This window comes from Felis catus, chromosome A3, assembly GCF_018350175.1.
Source record: "Felis catus isolate Fca126 chromosome A3, F.catus_Fca126_mat1.0, whole genome shotgun sequence".
NCBI lineage: Eukaryota > Metazoa > Chordata > Mammalia > Carnivora > Felidae > Felis > Felis catus.
In genome coordinates, this window is record NC_058370.1 from 23,891,715 (window position 1) to 23,909,101 (window position 17,387).

The 17,387-nt window shown below is 46.0% G+C and overlaps 1 protein-coding gene across 4 annotated transcripts in view; it reads left to right on the forward strand.

The window, feature by feature from the left end:
- The window catches only part of UQCC1 (ubiquinol-cytochrome c reductase complex assembly factor 1), a 101,915-nt gene extending 85,247 nt beyond the window's left edge, over positions 1-16,668 (forward strand). For all 4 annotated transcript variants that reach the window (XM_045053706.1, XM_045053707.1, XM_045053709.1 and 1 more), the window contains 3 exons: positions 5,526-5,603; positions 12,108-12,221; positions 15,158-16,668. In XM_045053706.1, the coding sequence (XP_044909641.1) occupies positions 5,526-5,603; positions 12,108-12,221; positions 15,158-15,292 (327 nt within the window). In that variant the 3' untranslated portion in view covers positions 15,293-16,668. The remainder of the gene's footprint in view (positions 1-5,525; positions 5,604-12,107; positions 12,222-15,157) is intronic.
- Positions 16,669-17,387: the final 719 nt, after the last annotated feature.

Sequence of the window (17,387 nt, forward strand, 5' to 3'; positions counted from 1 at the left end):
AAATTTAATAGACTGGTTGATGATCAATGCACATTAGCCTATTGCCATGCAATCAGTGTGGCCCATGGTGTTGACGCTGGAAAGCATTGCTGATGCCATTTCTGACTGCTAGAAAGACCTCACCTGCAATCTTTTGTACTGTGTTGTAGCTTTATGATGAATTTGGTATATTCCTTATGCTTTAGTCAGCAACTCTAGCCCCATTTTATCATTCGTTCATTTCAACAAATTGTTTTTGTTTTTGTTTTTTAAAGATTTTGTTTTTTAAGTAACCTCTACGCCCAGTGTGGATCTCGAACTCACAACCCCCAAGATCAGGAGTCACATGCTCCGCCATGCTCCACCAGCCAGGTGCCCGGATTCCAACCAATTCTTATTAACTTGTTACTGTTAGCAACTTTGCCTCAAGCCAGTGGCTGCAAAGCTTCTTCTTACCTTTCATGTGCATCAGTTGTGTTGTCCATACCAGCCTTCTTCCATTCTCTCCTCTCACATCACAGTCACACCATTGCTCCCTCCCCTACACCTCCACCCCCGGCCCAGTTTTCCCAGAAGTGAGGCTTAGCTTACTAGCGATGTCTGATGGATATCAGTAATCGGCCACTGATGACCCATCGGGTGACCCATCTCTAGCCACCATTGGAATTGGGAATCTCTGAGTTGTGTTTACCCAAGACTCTATTAGCTGTTCTTAGTCCTGCCTCTACAGATCACCTAAGTTGTAGGTACATAAAGGGTGGCCACATTATTTATTGTGTTTGTTTCACCATAGATAGCATTGGAGTCAGACTGCTCTGTGTTCTGATTTTGACCCACTATTTCCTAGCTTCTCAAATGTCAGTTTCCTCTTCTCTAAAGTGGGGATAGTAACAGTACCTGTCTCACAGAGTTAGTCATTGGGAAGGATTAAGTGAGCTCGCATGCTTGGAGCTTTTTGCATGGTTCTTGGCACATGGTAAACAGTGAGCAATGGGACCTGTTTCTGGAATTTTTGTGGCACCATAGACTGAGGAGAGAGGAGGCTTTGCAGAAGGTATAATTTATAAACTATGTCTTAGAGGATAAGAAGGAGTTAGCATCCCAGTAGATAACGAAGGCAGAAAGATTGCCAGCAACAATATGCTTAAGAGAGCAAGGCGTATTTGTGGAAGTAGCACATAGTTTGCTCTGACTGAAGAGTCAGCTGAAAGTGGGGAGGTGGGAGGAGGTGAGGCAGGAAAGATGACCAAGAACCAGATCACAAAGAACCTTGTAGAGCTCATGGAGGAGTTTAAACCTGATCCTCCGTCATTCCCTCCATCCACATAATCTGGTTCCTCTGTTAAGCAGTCACATAAACGTCTTTAAGAGCAGCAACAGCAAAAAGGGGAAAGAGGGCAGCGAATTGGCCTCAAATGAACTGGCGTGTCTTTAAAGCTAATATTCCTCCTTGCGAATACGATATTAATTAAACATGTGCCTTGCAAGATTCATTATTGTTTTGCTTGTGTTCCCTGTTGGTTGACTCATTCATTAATCTGCTGATTAGTAACCCTGAACTCTTGCATCTCCCCACCCCCTTTTTGGCATTCCCTTTTTAATATACTATGCTGTTCCCCCTGGGACGTAAACTCCAGGACCCGTCCCTGGCCTGCTCGTGTTTGTTTTCTTTGCCCCTTGTGCCTGCCTCTGCTATAACATTTGTAGTATGTGTTAAGTAATCCTTAAGGTAACATTTTTATTATGTCATAAAAAGTGCATGGCAAATATATTATAACTCATGGACTTTGTTTAAAAATGAACGGATAATTTATTGAGTGTGTTACATGAGCCTTGCTCCCCTCCCCATTTCAGCTGAGACTTGCTGCTCATTTAGCCTCGCCTCCTATTGAGTGCTCCCACCCTGTGACATGCTGGGAAAGCAGACCCATGGTTGGCTAGAAATGACATCATAGTTTATGTACTCAATAAAAATTTAATTAAGTCATTACAGGAATTGCAGTCATCATTTAACCCTCTGATTTCTTCTGTTTAGTTTATTATTAAACATTCAGTAATACCAGTCACCAAATCCTGATGGCTTATAAAATATCTGCATGAATTTTAATAGCTTAAATAAATGGGAAAATATGAGTAACTGATATAAAAGGAACCTTTTCCTTGTGGTGGTACTGTATGTATGGGTTTTTTATGAAAAGCAAAGCATTATGAAAAGGATAAGAGTTTACTAGGAGAACAGCCCAATGCTATCTGGGAGGAGTTTCTCATTTGGTTTGTCCCATCTGTGTATTCATGGGCAGGGCGCTCCCTACAGAATCATCTGGCAGTGGGGACACAGAACCTGCACACCAACAAACAAAAGCTTCAGTGAGGAAATAAAATCCCAACAGAGGTTCACCGGAGGGAATATCCAGCTCCCTGCCTGTAGCTGCTGGACTGGCTAGAAAGGCCCCTTTGGGATGAGTCCAGTAGTTCAGGAAGCTGTTCTCACTCACCCTCACCTGTTGCCTGCAGATCATGTGTCTGCACTGATCGAGCTTCCACCCTCTTCCAGGAAGGGCCCTTTTCATGATCTAATCCAGCCTGGGTGATGATATCTGAAAGCCATTCCTAGCTGTGGCTGCTTGCCATCTCAGTTAGAGGGGAGAGGGAGAGGCAACTGGAGTTAGAATATGGGACTGGAGGTCCCATACATACAGGTCACTGGAGTTAGAATATGGGACTGGAGGTAGCTGGAGCCTTGCTAATAGGGAATTCTTGTCCCGCTGTCCATTCTCCCTGGGTCATAGCCAGCCAGCATGCAGGTGCATCCCAAGAGGAGAAAGTGTGTACGTATGTATGTAACTGGACCTTGCTGAAAACTGAGGTTTGCAGATTAATGTGTTGGTGATCTCTGGAAATGCCCTACAGATGGTGAAATAGGTAAAGCATTCATCTAGAAATCAGGTTCTAATCCTGGCTCTGACAGTAACTTTATGTGTGACCTCAGACAAGTGCCTACCCCTTTTTGGGTGCCAGTTCACTATTTCCTCAGAGGAATCGAGCTAGGTGATCTCTGAAGGGCCTTCCAGCTCTACAGCTCACTAGTTAGATGCAACACATAAACCAGTTCTGCTGAGCAGGTTCAGTGAATGTTTGCCTCAGAGAGATTTGCCTTTGTGTTTGACATCTCTGACGTCTGTCGGTGGCTCTGATTTTTCTTGCACGATTAGGAGAATAACTTGTATGGGAGTAGGGAGAGCTCCAAAATGGGTATCAGCAGGTGTGGGTTGTAGTCCCATCCTCATATTTCAGAAGGAATGAACTCTAGCTCTGGCTTGTTTCTGGACTCTTCCTTTCGCCTCAGCCCATTCTGGAAGATGGTGTAAGAAGTTAGGCAGTATATATTTTTGAAATTTCAGAAACATGCAGGGTACTCAAGCAGCAAAAAAGGGGAAACAAAAGGGTGTCATTGGACAAAACATGCTATGCTTGGCGCTCAGACCCTTGTAAGGATGCAGTCATCCACCTGCCAGTCTTAAACCCTGCTCTGGGCCAGGCCCTGGACTAGGTGTCAAGGGTGCCAAGGTTAATCAGACAGAGTTTGTTATGACCCTTGAGTAGCTCACAGACTAGTGGGAGAAACAGGTACATAAGCAACTCTAAACCATATTGTGCATCCAGAGGAAGAGTGTGGACAGAGCTCTGGGAACATGAAGGCAGGAGGTCTGATTTGGCTTGGGTTGAATGTAGGAGGGAAAGGCCATGGATTGTACTACCAGCTGCATCCAGTCTCACAGTTTCCAGTCTTGAGTGTCACCATTCTCTCTTCCTTTTGAAAATTATCCCTGACTATTGGAACTGGTTTTAGTTTTTGTAAACAAACCAGAAGGTATTACTCATAATTCATTGCATTGGCAGAGCACTTTACAGCTTACTGAGGCTTTCGGCATACATTGTTGAATTAATGAATGAATATGTGCTAATTCACTTGCTATTTAAACCAGCGATGTGTGCAGGGCGTTCGAAAGGCAAGGAAATAGACTCAGAAAGGTTATTGGATTTGCCCAAGATCATCACATCCTGTGAATATAGCGGAATTAGAACTTCAACCCAGGTTTTCTGACTAAATCCAGGTCCTTTCACTACTTCTTTCTGCTCTTCTTCAGAGACCAGTTATGAACCACAGGATTAAATCAATCAGTCTTTGATTTTTGATCCAAAATAAAATCATCTTCCTGAAGGCAGGAACCTGATGAAATATAAGCACATGGACTTTGGATTCAAACTGACTGGATACTCATCTCAGCTTTATCATTAATGTGCTGTGGCCAGTCACTTTACCTGCTTTAGGCCCAATTTTCTTTGTCCATAAAAATGTGACTATAGCACATCTACCACCTGAGTTCCAGTGTCAGTTAGAGGAGATGATGTCCATAAAGCACGTGGCGCATACCAGCTGCTCAGTAAATGGTCAGGATTGTTAACCACGAATCTTACTCTCCATGTAAAGTTCCATATAACTTTTGGCTGTTTCTAAAACCTGTCAGTTTAAATACTCAGTGCTTATTGCACATTACACCAGGCTTTCTGCTCTGCCCCAGCAAGGAATGAAACAGAGACCCTGCTCAAGCATATTCCTAGAGGTCTGGAGGTCAGAGTTTTGACCCTACTGAAGACATTTGGTGAGGGCCCACCTGGCCGTTCTCTGAGAGGAGTTCCTCCATGGTATCAATGGTCTCACTGCAATTGTATTTGAAAGCAGTCTCTCAAGATTAACAGCCTTCCTGCTTCAGCCCAACTTGTTCTCTTCTCTGCATAGCCTCAGGGGTTCTCCTTTCTCCTCCTGTCTCCTGGTCCTGCCTCTCTCCCTCCTCTTTGCACCTCTGACAACTTCCTTCTGTCTTTCACCACCACAGGCTCCTTTCAGTAGCCCTTCGACATTTCCTAACCTGGTTCCACCATACCTTTCCAGTTTCTTCCCATTTGCCTTCCCTGGCACTTCCCAAATATTTTCTTCCCTGCCTCTGCACCTTGGCACACCATGTTCCCTCTGTCTAGAATATCCTCTCTCCTTCATGGTCCACGTAAGTCTTACCTCCAGGAGAACTCTTTCCCTGCTCCCAGAGCAGAGATCATTTGTACTAAAATTCCTCTATTGCTCACCACTTCTGGAATAGAATTTGAGGTAACATACTGCAGTTTAATTGTTTTTTACATACCTGTTTTCCCATACTAGACGGTTTGCTCCTTCAGCTGAGAAACATTTCTTACACTTTGTGTTCATAGGGTCTAGCAAAAAGCCTGACACATACCTGTGGCTCAGTTCACTAAAGTGACTTACTGATTTGTGTAATTTAGGATCAAAATCTAAAAGAAACTGTCAAATGGGGGAGGGGGAGAATCCAGACAGATCAGGGAAATGAGGGTGGACTAGCAGTTTGCTCTGTTAGGGGCCTTCTCTCTTTGTTCTACTAAGAGTCTATGATAGTTAAGAGGCAAAAATCATATTTTTTGTTTCTTTCCCCTTTTTTCATACTTTTGTTTTTGTCATTTTGTTTCTGTAGGTTAATTCTTATATCCTGAAGAAGAATATGATCCTTATGACAAACAATTTCTATGCAGCCATCTTGGGATATGATGAGGTAAGGTCATTTGCCAAGCCTTAAGCGGAACATGGGCTTCCCCCAACAAAAGACTTTTTTGATAAGAAACTCTGAGGAAACCTTCAAGGGGACATCATCACTCACTACCCACTATTATGGCTTGGTATTTGTTTCCTCATCTTCATTGACTTGGCAACAGGAATGACTCTGCCCAGAAGTTTGCCTAGTGCTTGGGAAAGAAAGCACTATAGAATATGGTCAAATCATTCAACTAGAAGCATTTCTTGAGTCCTTGTCAGGTGCTGGATGTAGCGACAAAGGCAAATCAGCCATTCTCTTGGCCCCAGGTGCCACCAGAGACAGGAAGACACACACATGTTAACAGCATGGTCTGCCAGACAAATCACACAGTCTTTTAACTTTCATTATAAAAGCAATCTGTAGGGGTGCCTGGGTGGCTCAGTCGGTAAAGCGACCGACTTTGGCTCGGGCCATGATCTCACGGCTAATGAGTTTGAGCCCTGCATCGGGCTCTGTGCTGACAGCTTAGAGCCTGGAACCTGCTTTGGATTCTATGTCTACCTCTCTTTCACTCCCTCTTTCACTCCCGCTCACGTTCTTTCTCTCTCAAAAGTAAATAATACATTTAAATAATTTTAAAAATGAAATAAAAGCAATATATACTCATCAGAAACTCATAAAACTGTACATAAGTGGTTGAAGTAGAAAATAGAAGGCCCCTTTCTCTCCTGCCCAATTCCCTGCCCCAGAGGAAAACTTTGTTAATAGTTTACTGGGTGTCCTGCCAGACGTTACCTTTGCATGCACAAGCACTTATATATTTATTTTCTTTACACAAATGGAAGTTACACTACATACACTATCCTGTACCTTGCCTTTTTCAGTGAACAATGTATCTTTGACATCCATCCATGTCAGAACATTTAGATCTGTCTCATCCAATTTACCATTAAAAAATTTTTTTTAATGTTTATTTATTTTTGAGAGAGAGGGAGAAGGAGACACAGAATCCGAAGCAGGCTGTAAGCTCTGAACTGTCAGCACAGAGCCTGATGTGGCGCTTGAACCCACAACCTATGAGATCATGACCTGAGCCGAAGTCGGATGCTTAACTGACTGAGCCACCCAGATGCCCTTCAAATTTACCATTTTTAAGTGCACATGTCAGTGGCCTTAAGTACATTCACATTGTTGAGCAACAGTCACCACCATGTGTTTCCAGAACTTTTCCATCTTCCCAAACTGAAGCTCTGTCCCCCTTAAAACCCTTACTCTTCCCTCAGCCTCCTCCCAGGCCCTAGGAACCACCACCACCTACTTTCTGTCTCTATGAATTTGAATACTCTTGAGTACCTCATGTTAGTGGAATCATACAGGTTTTATTCTTTTGCTCCTGGCTTACTTCACTTAGTGTAATGTCCTCAAGCTTCATCCATGTTAGAGCATGTGTCTCATCTTTTTCCCCTAGCTGTTACAGAAATTTCAAACACATCGAAAAGATGAAAGAATGGTGTAAAGAACACCTATATGTGCACTGCCAGTATTCATCATACCTCATCTATTTAACAAAACATGTGCTTTTATGCTCATTTTGTGGTGACCTCCAGATTGAATGCAAGCATCACCCCTTCTGGGAAACAGGCCTGGAACCGCCCTAGGCTCAGTTCCTTCCACCTTCCCTGGACTCCACTTGCTACATTAGTGTTAACTGTCATCCTGGCTGGGTGGGGACTCCTTCTGGGTAGTGGCAGTCTCTACTGTGTTTGCATTTCTACTGCCTAGTAGCATGATACTTGGCGTGTGGTAGGGGAAGAATGAGGAAGGGAGAAAATGCATAAAGGATGAAAATAGGAAACTGGAGTTCAGGCTGGGGGAAGTGTCATCAGCCTGAAGATAATAATTAAAGCCAGGAAATAAGCTTACAAAAAAATTAAGGGATTTGGTTAGGATCTTGATTCTCAGTCTGCCAGATATCTTCAGTTATTGGAGAGCAATTTAGATTGCATACCACACATTGAACCATAGCCTACCACACATAACATTGATTGAACATGAGCCTTGCAGGAGTGGGATGGGAGTTGAGAAAAACTGCTTAGATCTACACATTGGTTTTTTTTTTTTTTAATGTTTATTTCTTTTTTGAGAGAAAAAGACAGCGTGTGAGTGGGAGAGGTGCAGAAAGAGAGGGAGACACAGAATCCGAAGCAAGTTCCAGGCTCCGAGCTGTCAGCACAGAGCCCAACACAGGGCTCAAACCCACAAACTATGAGATCATGACCTCAGCTAAAGTAAGACGCTTAAGTGACTGAGCCATCCAGGCACCCATACACGTTAATTGTTAAATTAGTTGCATTCTGACTTCAGAAAGCTTACAGTGTATAGAAGAATGAGACTTAGAATTGAAGAAATATAACTATTAGCATTTTTTTGAGTTCTTTATTGCATATGGCTCAGTTGATTCCTTTCACCAATATTAATAAAGGTGTTCTGAATTGTGTCTCTTTTCTGTCCCTCCTGTCCCAGTCCATCCTGGCAGAGCCATGTTATAGACATGCCTGATCACAAGAGTCTCCTGGGGAGCTCTTCAAATCAAATTCTTGAGCACCTCCCTGAAGGTTCTGGTTCAATAGGTGTGAGGCCTGGTATTTTAGCAAGCACCCCAGGTGACTGTTTAGAGTGGGAAAGTTTGGGAAATATACTAATTACCTGGGGCACTTTTTAGAAATACCATTGTTTGGGCCCTATCTCCCAAAAGTTCTAATTTAACTGCTCTAGGTGGGCATCTGTTGTGAAAGTTGCCCAGGTAATTTTAATGTGCATACAAATCACCTAGGTAAAACACAGATTCTGACTCAGCAAGTCTGGAGTGAGGCCTGAGATTCTGCGTGGCAGACGAGCCGCAGGTGACATGGTGCAGCCATCTGCAGACCACACTATGAGTCATGGGTTCGAGAGCTGTCCTAAGACTAGTCACATGCAGCTATTTTGATTTAAATTCCTTAAATAAAATTGAAAATTCAGTCCCACTGGCTACATTTCAGGTGCTCAATAACTTTTATGTGGCTGGTGGCTGCTCTACTGGACAGAACATTTCCATCGTTACAGAAAGTTCCATTGGACGGTGCTGTTCTACAGCACCCTTTTCCTAGAATGTTGCTTGGGTTGTGCCCTGACAATGGCCACTTCTGGAACTTTCCTGTTTGCTACTCCGTTAGGTTCAAATTCCTCCATGGAATTTCCAAGCCTTCTGTCAGTGGTCCCCAGTGTGACCTATCCACTGATATCTCCCATTGTTTCCTAGTGTGTAACCTTTCCAAAGTGAGGCCATTTGCCCCACTGCCCCACAGACATGCTGTGACTGTCTGTGCCTGACTGAGACTCTCCTGGACAACTAGGTGTGGAGGGCAGTAGCCAAGTCTGTCAGCTTTGGGCCTGAGGACCTGATTCAAGGCCTGAATCAGGCGTTGTAGATACTCTTTCTGTAAATGTTCAGTGAATTAATATATTCTCTCTTGCTTAGAATATCCTGTAGCTCTCCAAATATTCTCTATTCTCTAAGGCCTCCTTCTCCACAAAGCTTTCCCTGACCTCTCTAGATCTGTATTTGTTTACTCTGAATTTCAATATCATCTATCCATCCATCCATTAACAGGTATATATTAAATGCCTACCATGTGGGATGCACTGGGAATGTATTGGTGAATAAAACAAACATGGTCTGGTTCTTTCCTACTGGAGCTTACCTTCTAATGGGGAGACAGGTAGTAAACAAGTAAACAAGCAAATAAATATCTAATTTCAAATAGAGTGTCCTAGAAGCTAAGACTGAATAATGAGGAGCCAACCATGTACAGAGTATACATTGGAGTCACCCTATACAGATTGGCAGTTGTTCATTCTCCAGGATTTGATCCTGTGCTTCTGTTTAATGTGCACTAGCTTTGTCCCTTCAACTAGATTGCAAGCTGCCTGCGGGCTGAGACCATTTTGCTGTGATACTGTGTTCTCAGCATCATGCTAAGCACATAGTGGTGTCACAAGTCAGTCTTCTCTGAGTGAGACTGCCATTCCAAACCCTTAATCATAACCAGGGCCTTCGAGCCACAGGCTTCCTCTCAGTTACTCTAGGCCTAGGTTTCTTAATCTCTGAAGGATGCTGCTTTTTTGTGTTGCGAGGCAAAATAAGTAGGCCCCTAGTAGATTGTGGGAAGATTACTCTGCAAACTAATATTTGGCTGCCAAGTACCCTTTTTCCTTTCCTGCTTTCTCTCCGACTTACTGCTGGTTTGGTGGAAAGAAAGCTAAAGTTGGGTTTATTGATTTATTCAGCCAATTTCATTGGCTGTGCAGGTACTGCGTCTCTGTGCAGGTACTGCACTCTGTGCAGGTACTGCGTCCTAACCAGAGTTAGTCAGGCACCATCCCTTGACTTCACAAGTGTGTTCTGGTCCTAAGTCTACCACCATTTAGCTAGATAACCTCTAAGCCTCTGTGTACTTATCTTTCAAATGGGGATAATAGTATCTGTTCTTCTCAATATACATAGGCATTAGGAGTGAAGGTACTCTGACAGCGTGGAATAGTCAGGTTGTTATCACTGTTAATCTGAGTCCTGAGTCATCCTTTTCTTTCTGACTGATTATGGACTTGCCCCTTCCCAACCATCTCACCCACTGCCAAGGGTGCCTGTTTGCAGCAGGCCATGGCTCCCAGGGCTTTCAGTGTCCTGTGCTCTGTGCTCATACTCTTAAGTCCTCACGACACCTGTTCTCACGCCTGTTCCTTCCCATGTAGCACATGTAGGTCGCTTCCAGCAGCACTCTGGCATGTGCCCAGGGCACTGTGGACACAGGCAGGCTGTTGGGTTAGCAAATAACTTGGAGAATGGTGATGTGCCTGAGCTTGTCCTTGGGCCCTGTCCCCATCTGCCAGAAGAAGCTGGTTCTCCTGACTCAGCCATTGTGCCAGCACAGTCTCTTAAGCTGTGGAACTGTAGGGGTGTTTAGCAGGGAGCATTTGGAACAGGTAGAATGTTTTTCCACCAAACTGTCAGCACCCCATCCTAGACTTGGCCTTTCCTGGCAGCAGGCCTGAAGTCAGACCTCATATGCTGCCCTGTCCCAGAGACCAGTCCACAGCATCACATTGAATACATGATCTGGGGTCTTTGTGCAGTGATTTGCCATTTACAGAGCCTTTCATGGCCATTATCTCCAAATTCTCACAACAATGCTATGGGCTTGGTCTTACTGTGTTTGTTCAGCCATGAGAAGCTGAGACTCAGGAAGGGCTGGCTTTCGAAGGGCCACACAACTATCAAGTGACAGAGCTGCTGTTTGAACCTAGGTGGTCTGATCCGTAGATCTCACTGTTGTTTCAACCATATCCACAGCTGCCTGCCAAAGCAAGCTCCTGGTCTTTGTATCTGACTGTACTACACTTAACAGAGTACCCTTACATGATCTCACTTTCATAATGCAAAGATGCCGTACGTAGGGAAAGCATTTTCATCTCCGTTTAATAGAGGAGCAAGTTGAGACTCAGGTGTATTGAATTGCCCACCATCTCTGAGCTTCGTAGTAGCAGAGCCAGGACTTGATCCAACCTTATGACTTGTAAATCCCAGCCAGTGCTTTGTCTGGTTCCACATTACCTTGGCACCTGGACAGAGCAACTTCTTGGGGCCTTTCCCTTCAGTCACCCTCACCCCAGGAAGCAGGAACCTCCCCTCTCCTTCCCTTAGAGATCCAAACTAGTAAATGGCCCTAGTCCATGGCCCAAGTGCCGATTAGTCTCTGATATTTGGACTTCCCAACAGAGCCCCTGTCTCTGCTGGGAAGGACAATGTTAGGCACACATGCACACAGTGTCTGAGCATGCCCTCTGTGGCCCATGACAGTGAGCCTGTTCCTCTACTTGAGGAGAGGCAGGACAAGCCATGGCCAACCCAGAGATGGGTGACAGTGAGGTCATGGTGCCTGGTTTCCTTCCCCAGAGAGCCGGCTGCCTTGCATATTTGTCCATGCACTAGGAGAGAAGGTGCAGTGTATTCCCACCTCTGTTTCTGGGGGGAAATACCCCCTCAGAATACTCTGTGCCTGTTCCTTGTGGACGGTGGTGGGAGCAATGTGCCCCTGTTTCTCTTCTTAGCTTCACAGGTATCGCTGGGTCGGGTACAGTGCAGGAGAGTAGAGGGAACTGTAGCCTGGGAAGGCAACCAGACATAAACCCCATCTCCGCATCAATCTTAGCCAGGCACTTGGCGCCTCTGGATTCCGTGTCCTTCCTTTGTATGAAATGAAAGGGTTGGATCAGATGCTCTCTGAAGACCTCTTCCAGTTCTATTGTGTAGCTGCCCCGTTCCTTCTTGTGGTGTATATAAGGTCCACAAGGCCTTTTTGTGGTGTCTGTAAGGTCCTTCCAAGCCAATGCGGTGCTTGCCATTATGTTTACAATAGTCCCAGCTTTTGTATTGTGGCTCTGCCATGGTCCCCAGGAGACCAGTTGTCTTCTGTGTTCCAGGGAATCCTTTCAGATGACCATGGGCTAGCTGCTGCGCTCTGGAGAACCTTCTTCAACCAGAAATGTGAAGATCCTCGACAGCTTGAATTATTGGTGGAGTATGTGAGGAAACAGGTGAGCAGCTCTACACCTCTTCCAGAGGCTCATGGAAAGCAGGTCCTTCCTGAGGTCTGTAGATGCTGGACTTTCAGAGGATCATGAGAGGTTGAGTTCCCAGAGGCCAGTCTGAGGGAATTCTGACCACATCATGTCCACACCAGGCACTTATAGAGAACAGCTTCTCTGTATCCAGCCATGAGCTAGGCAGGGGGTGGGGAATGGGATAGAAGAAGAAGAGGCGCTGAGTAATCTCCTGCTTTCAAACACTTTTAGGCGTTCATTCACTACACATTTGATTGTCTGTTGTGTGCCCAGTGCAGTGGGAGACCCTGGGTGTGCATAGTCCTGTAGGATATGGGAATGGGGTACAGTGCAGTCGCCCACTGTAGCCCTCTCTGTGCTCACATTGAAGCTTCAAGGTTCATGTTTCTTGTTCCTGATTTCTAGCAGGACTGGGCTCCAGGCAGAATTCCATAAAAGACCCTCAAGCCTCTGCCCACTGAATGCTATCCACAATCAAACAGCGTCCTCCTACTTCATTCCCCATCCCCCTGGTCCCCCAGGGCTCCCTAACACCAGAGCTTCTAAGAGAAAACTCCAGAGTGAGGACTGCTTCACTACATAGTTTTTCTTGAAACCATGGCTACTTCACCTCTTGATCTCTCTGCTCCTTGATCCTGTATTGATGGGAAATCCATACTTTATAGACGAGTGAGCTGAATGGCAAGGAAGAGGAACATAGAGGCTTTTCCAGGGTCTCCCAGTGAGTCAGCCTGCACAGCTGGCCTAGAACCCCAAGCTGGTGATTCATGTAGCCACTAGAAGCCTTAGCTGCTCCAGACAGCTCATCAGCTCAGGCTGTCCCATGAGTCACATCTCTGCTTCATGGGCTTGGCCTCTGGAGCTGAAGGGGCCTCACCCCACAGTTATTCTCTTATTCACCTGTGTCCATAGCCTTTAAGCCTTCAACAGCCAGGGATGGGAAGGCCAGGCCCTGGCTCTTGGGTAGAAGCCAGCAGAAACAGCTTGTTGATGGCTGGAAAAACCACACAGTGGGGCTTTTCAGACCCAGAGGGTAGAGAACCCCAGAAGCCAGGACTTCTGTTTGACCATTCTTCAAATCTGCTAGAGCTGGAAGAAGGCACTGTGGCCAGAGGGCTCCACCCACACAAAACTCTTGAGACTCACTGTTGACTGGACTCGCTGTCAGACAGAAGTAGCAACTGGCAAAGCAAATGCTGTGTTTTTTTGAGAGACCAGCCCAGCTTTTCCATCTGCCATGGTGGGCTTGTGGCAGAGGCCACAACAAGGGCACAGCTGGGACCTCTCTGAGGGCCCTAAAAGAAGGAGTTACCACACCAGTGCCTCTAGAAAAAATCCTGTATTGTCTAGTGAGAGGCAGGCAATAGAAAAACAGTGATAGGGCACTTAGGGAAGCAGGGAGCTTTCATGGGACCCGGTGGTATCAGCAAAACTTCTGAGTACCTGCTGTGCCAGGCACTCTCCTGAGAAAGCAGAGATTCACAGGACCCAGACCTACCCGCGAGCCAACTTATGGTTTGGTGAGGAAGCCAGTCAGGCACAAGCTAACCCTGGAATAAATCAGTCTGTGATGTGATACAGGGTAGAAACAAAGGCTGTGAAAGGCCAAAGACAGGCAAGACTCAGTATAAGTTAGCAGCTCGGGAAAGACCAGGAGGGGCCCTGAACAGATTAGTCCTGTGCCATGATCCTGGTTGGTCTGGTGGGTAGCCCAAGACCCAGTCAGAGGTTATGTTGAGATTTTCAATGCTGAAGATGGGCAGAGTGGCTGCATTAGGCATAGAAATGGAGTTGTTGGAAAGAGGAGTGTATTTTAGGGGAGATACTGGGTCAGTTGCTCTCCTTGCACCGGAAGACAGCATGATGTATAGAAATCTAGACCTGAGGTATATGTGAGAGACTGAGGTTAGGTTTCAGGGTCAGCAGCCTGAAGGTGAAACAACAGGAATGGAGGAATTCTTGGAAGAGGAGGATGATCCAAAGCCTAAGATGAGGCCTCTGGACTTCCATCCCTTCTCCTTTTCTCCCAAATGCCTTCTCACCCCGCAGTGGAGCCTCATCTTTCTGAATACAATGCTCACTCCTTATGTGATCCAGCTCCCACTGTAAATTTTGTCTGTCCCCTTGAAAGCATTTCTCATTCCTCTGTTCTCCTTACTAGCAGCAGCGAAGGTAATTCTCCCAGAGACCACTTTTACCTCCTGAGACTTGGCCTCTCATTAGATCACCTGCTTCTTGTGGAACTGCCCAACCTCACCTTCCCTGAAGCTGCACCCATTGTCCATCACAGTTGTCCCTTCTCCACATTTCTCTCAGAGAAACTGCCAGTCGTCATGGTGGGTGAAGCTGGGCCCACTGGCAAGCATGGCAGCCCACTAATCGTGTGGTCAAGGCCCCAGAAAAAGTTCCAGCGACTAGCAGTTACAAGCATTTAATCTTTTCGTGAGTCCTGTGGGGGTACACGTTACTATTCCCTGTTTTCACACAAGGAGACTTAAACCTCAGAGAAGGGAATTGGCTCACTTTGAGTAACATCACTACCCTGAATGGACAGATAAACTTACACACACATGCACACATCCCAAGGACATGTCTCCCCCAATACATCCTCCCTGAAAAGTTCTTGCAGTCCAGAAAGTCAGGGCTTGTGTGTCTGTTTTGGTTATTAGAGGTATGATGGGGAATTCTCTAAAGCCTTCCCAGTGAGCTTCCCCAGTGATTAGTTTCTCCCAACCCTCTCTAAGGAAATAATCTGGAAGATCAGAGACCTGCCGACTGGGAGCTGGTATTGTCAGAACCCCCCACAAACTCCCTCCCCATCCTCTCCATTGGAAGACTGATTCCTTCTGCCGTCTCATGTCTGTCCTGCCCTTGTTCCTGCCCTCTGTTTCTTGCTGTCCCTGTTGCAGATGCAGTACCTGGACTCCATGAATGGGGAGGATCTGCTTCTGACAGGGGAGGTGAGCTGGCGCCCTCTAGTGGAGAAGAATCCTCAGAGTGTCCTGAAGCCCCATTCCCCAACTTATAACGACGAGGGTCTTTGATGGACTGGTCCCTCTGAACAGCTGGCCAGCTGGCTTTGAAGAACTGCCAGGAGAGAGGTGCTTGTTTGGCCCAGAACCCTGCAGAAAGTGGCCTGAACTGACCTTTGAACAGCATCTGTCAAATACCTGGCCCCATTTGTGTTGATTTTCCTTTTAATATGCCCAGGAGCCTGATCTGGTGGGGTACAGTGCTGGGAGAACCCTTAGTTCTTCTGAGATATCCTCTCCCTCAAGAGAAGCCCTGAGCAAGAGCTCCCCAGCACACACTCCCCTAATCCCCTCCAGTAACTATGTGATTGACAGATTTTCCCAAAGGCTGCAGAGGGATGGTGGTAAGTTAGAAACGGTACACTTCCACCAAGGGCCCACCATGGCAAAGGAGCAGTTTGGAATGCTGCTGAGTCAAGACGGGTAACCACACTCTGTCCTCTGGTTTTGAGCCATGGGGTTGAGTTGGCCATTAAAAGACACAGAGACATATCTCTGCAATGATTCTTTATTCTAGGGTTTTTTAGAAACTTATCTGAGATGGCATTTGCCATAAGCTGAGGAGCATCACCCAGCTCAGAGACAGGATGGGGAGAGGGTCAAGAGGATCTCTGCTGCTGTTCTTGCCTCCAGTTCATGGAGATGTCACTGTTGTGCCCAAGGCATAGCCTGCCAGGCTCCATCCTCTGGGATCCAGGAGGCTTCTGATGCCCAAGGGGCTTGTCACATCCTGAGTTGTTTGGAAAGAAGACCCAAGAACATAGGCCTCTTTGTCACTTCCCTATTGAATGGGGTGAGGGACATGCTGTCTTTTCCTCTCTTGACTCCTTTATGTGAGATACTGGGGCAAAGAGAATATTTTTTTCTGGCTTAGTTGTACCATTCCAGGGCCCACCCCCATGCCCAGCTTTCTAGCTCCTTCCTAACTTCTAGAGCGTGTGCTACAGAGCCACCTTGGTCTGTGCTCTTGAGGGTCAGTTGCCTCCTCCCTGAGTATGGGTCATCTCTTGGGGGATTTTCTTTGCATTGAAGGAAGGGGGCGGGGAACCGTATTGCCCCTCCTTCCCCCATCAAACTTCCTTCATTTAACTTGCTATAAAATGAGTCATATAAAGAAATTCTATATGGGTGAGGTATATCCCACTTCTGTGAAAACATTACAAATCAGACCGCCTTCTCTGAGTTTATTTAAGATGCTTTTGTTGCAAGCGGAGTTCTAGAGTGAAGCCTCCTCTGTGTGTGTGAGATAATAACACCTTGTAACTCATTACAGCTGGGCACTATTTACATAAACCAGAGCTGAGCCAGGCAGGAATTTGCTGATTAATTTATTTTTAATGGAGTGAAGTATACCATGCACCAAAATAAACTTTACTGTGTGTACCTAACTGCTCCTGGAATGGATGGAAAAATTAATGGAACAGATTTTGGCTCCCAACTCCACACATTAATTCATATATAAAAGTTACTTGAGCCTTAACCCATTTGCTGCCCAGGGCAGCTCCCCAGCCGCAGATCCCAGCCCACAGCACCAGTTCAGCTACTGGGCTTGCATGAGAATCACGGAATTGCAGATTTAGAAGAAACTTTAGAGGTCTCTTAGTCCAACCCTGGTCCAGAACTTGACTCCCTTTCTCAGCATCCCAGTTGGCCTATGTTCATACAGGCCGTTTATGAATGTCTCCAGCAGCAGATGGTCCTGCCTGCAGAGCCAAGTCCTGTCTCCATAAGATGAGTAATCATCAAACACTGCAACTTGTAATACGGAGCTGCGTTTTAAAGAGCCAAATTGGATCTGTCATGTTGGGGATGTCCCAAAGCCCTCACTTCCTGCCTGCCGGCATCTTTCACCGAGTACACGACCCCCTCCCCTTCAAGATAAAATCGAGGCTCCTCGAGGCTGCAAGGCTCTTCTTAATTTGACCTGTGCTTGTTTCTGAGTCTCTAACTCATTTCTTCTCCGAGGAAACTGAACCATTTGGGGTTACCTGAAGAGACCACCCTGTATGTTTCCTCTACCTGGAATCCTTGTTTCCTCTTCAGACTAGAGAAATCCTGTGTGTCCTCAAATACCCACCCCCCCATCCTACCTTGTCTGTCCCAGGTG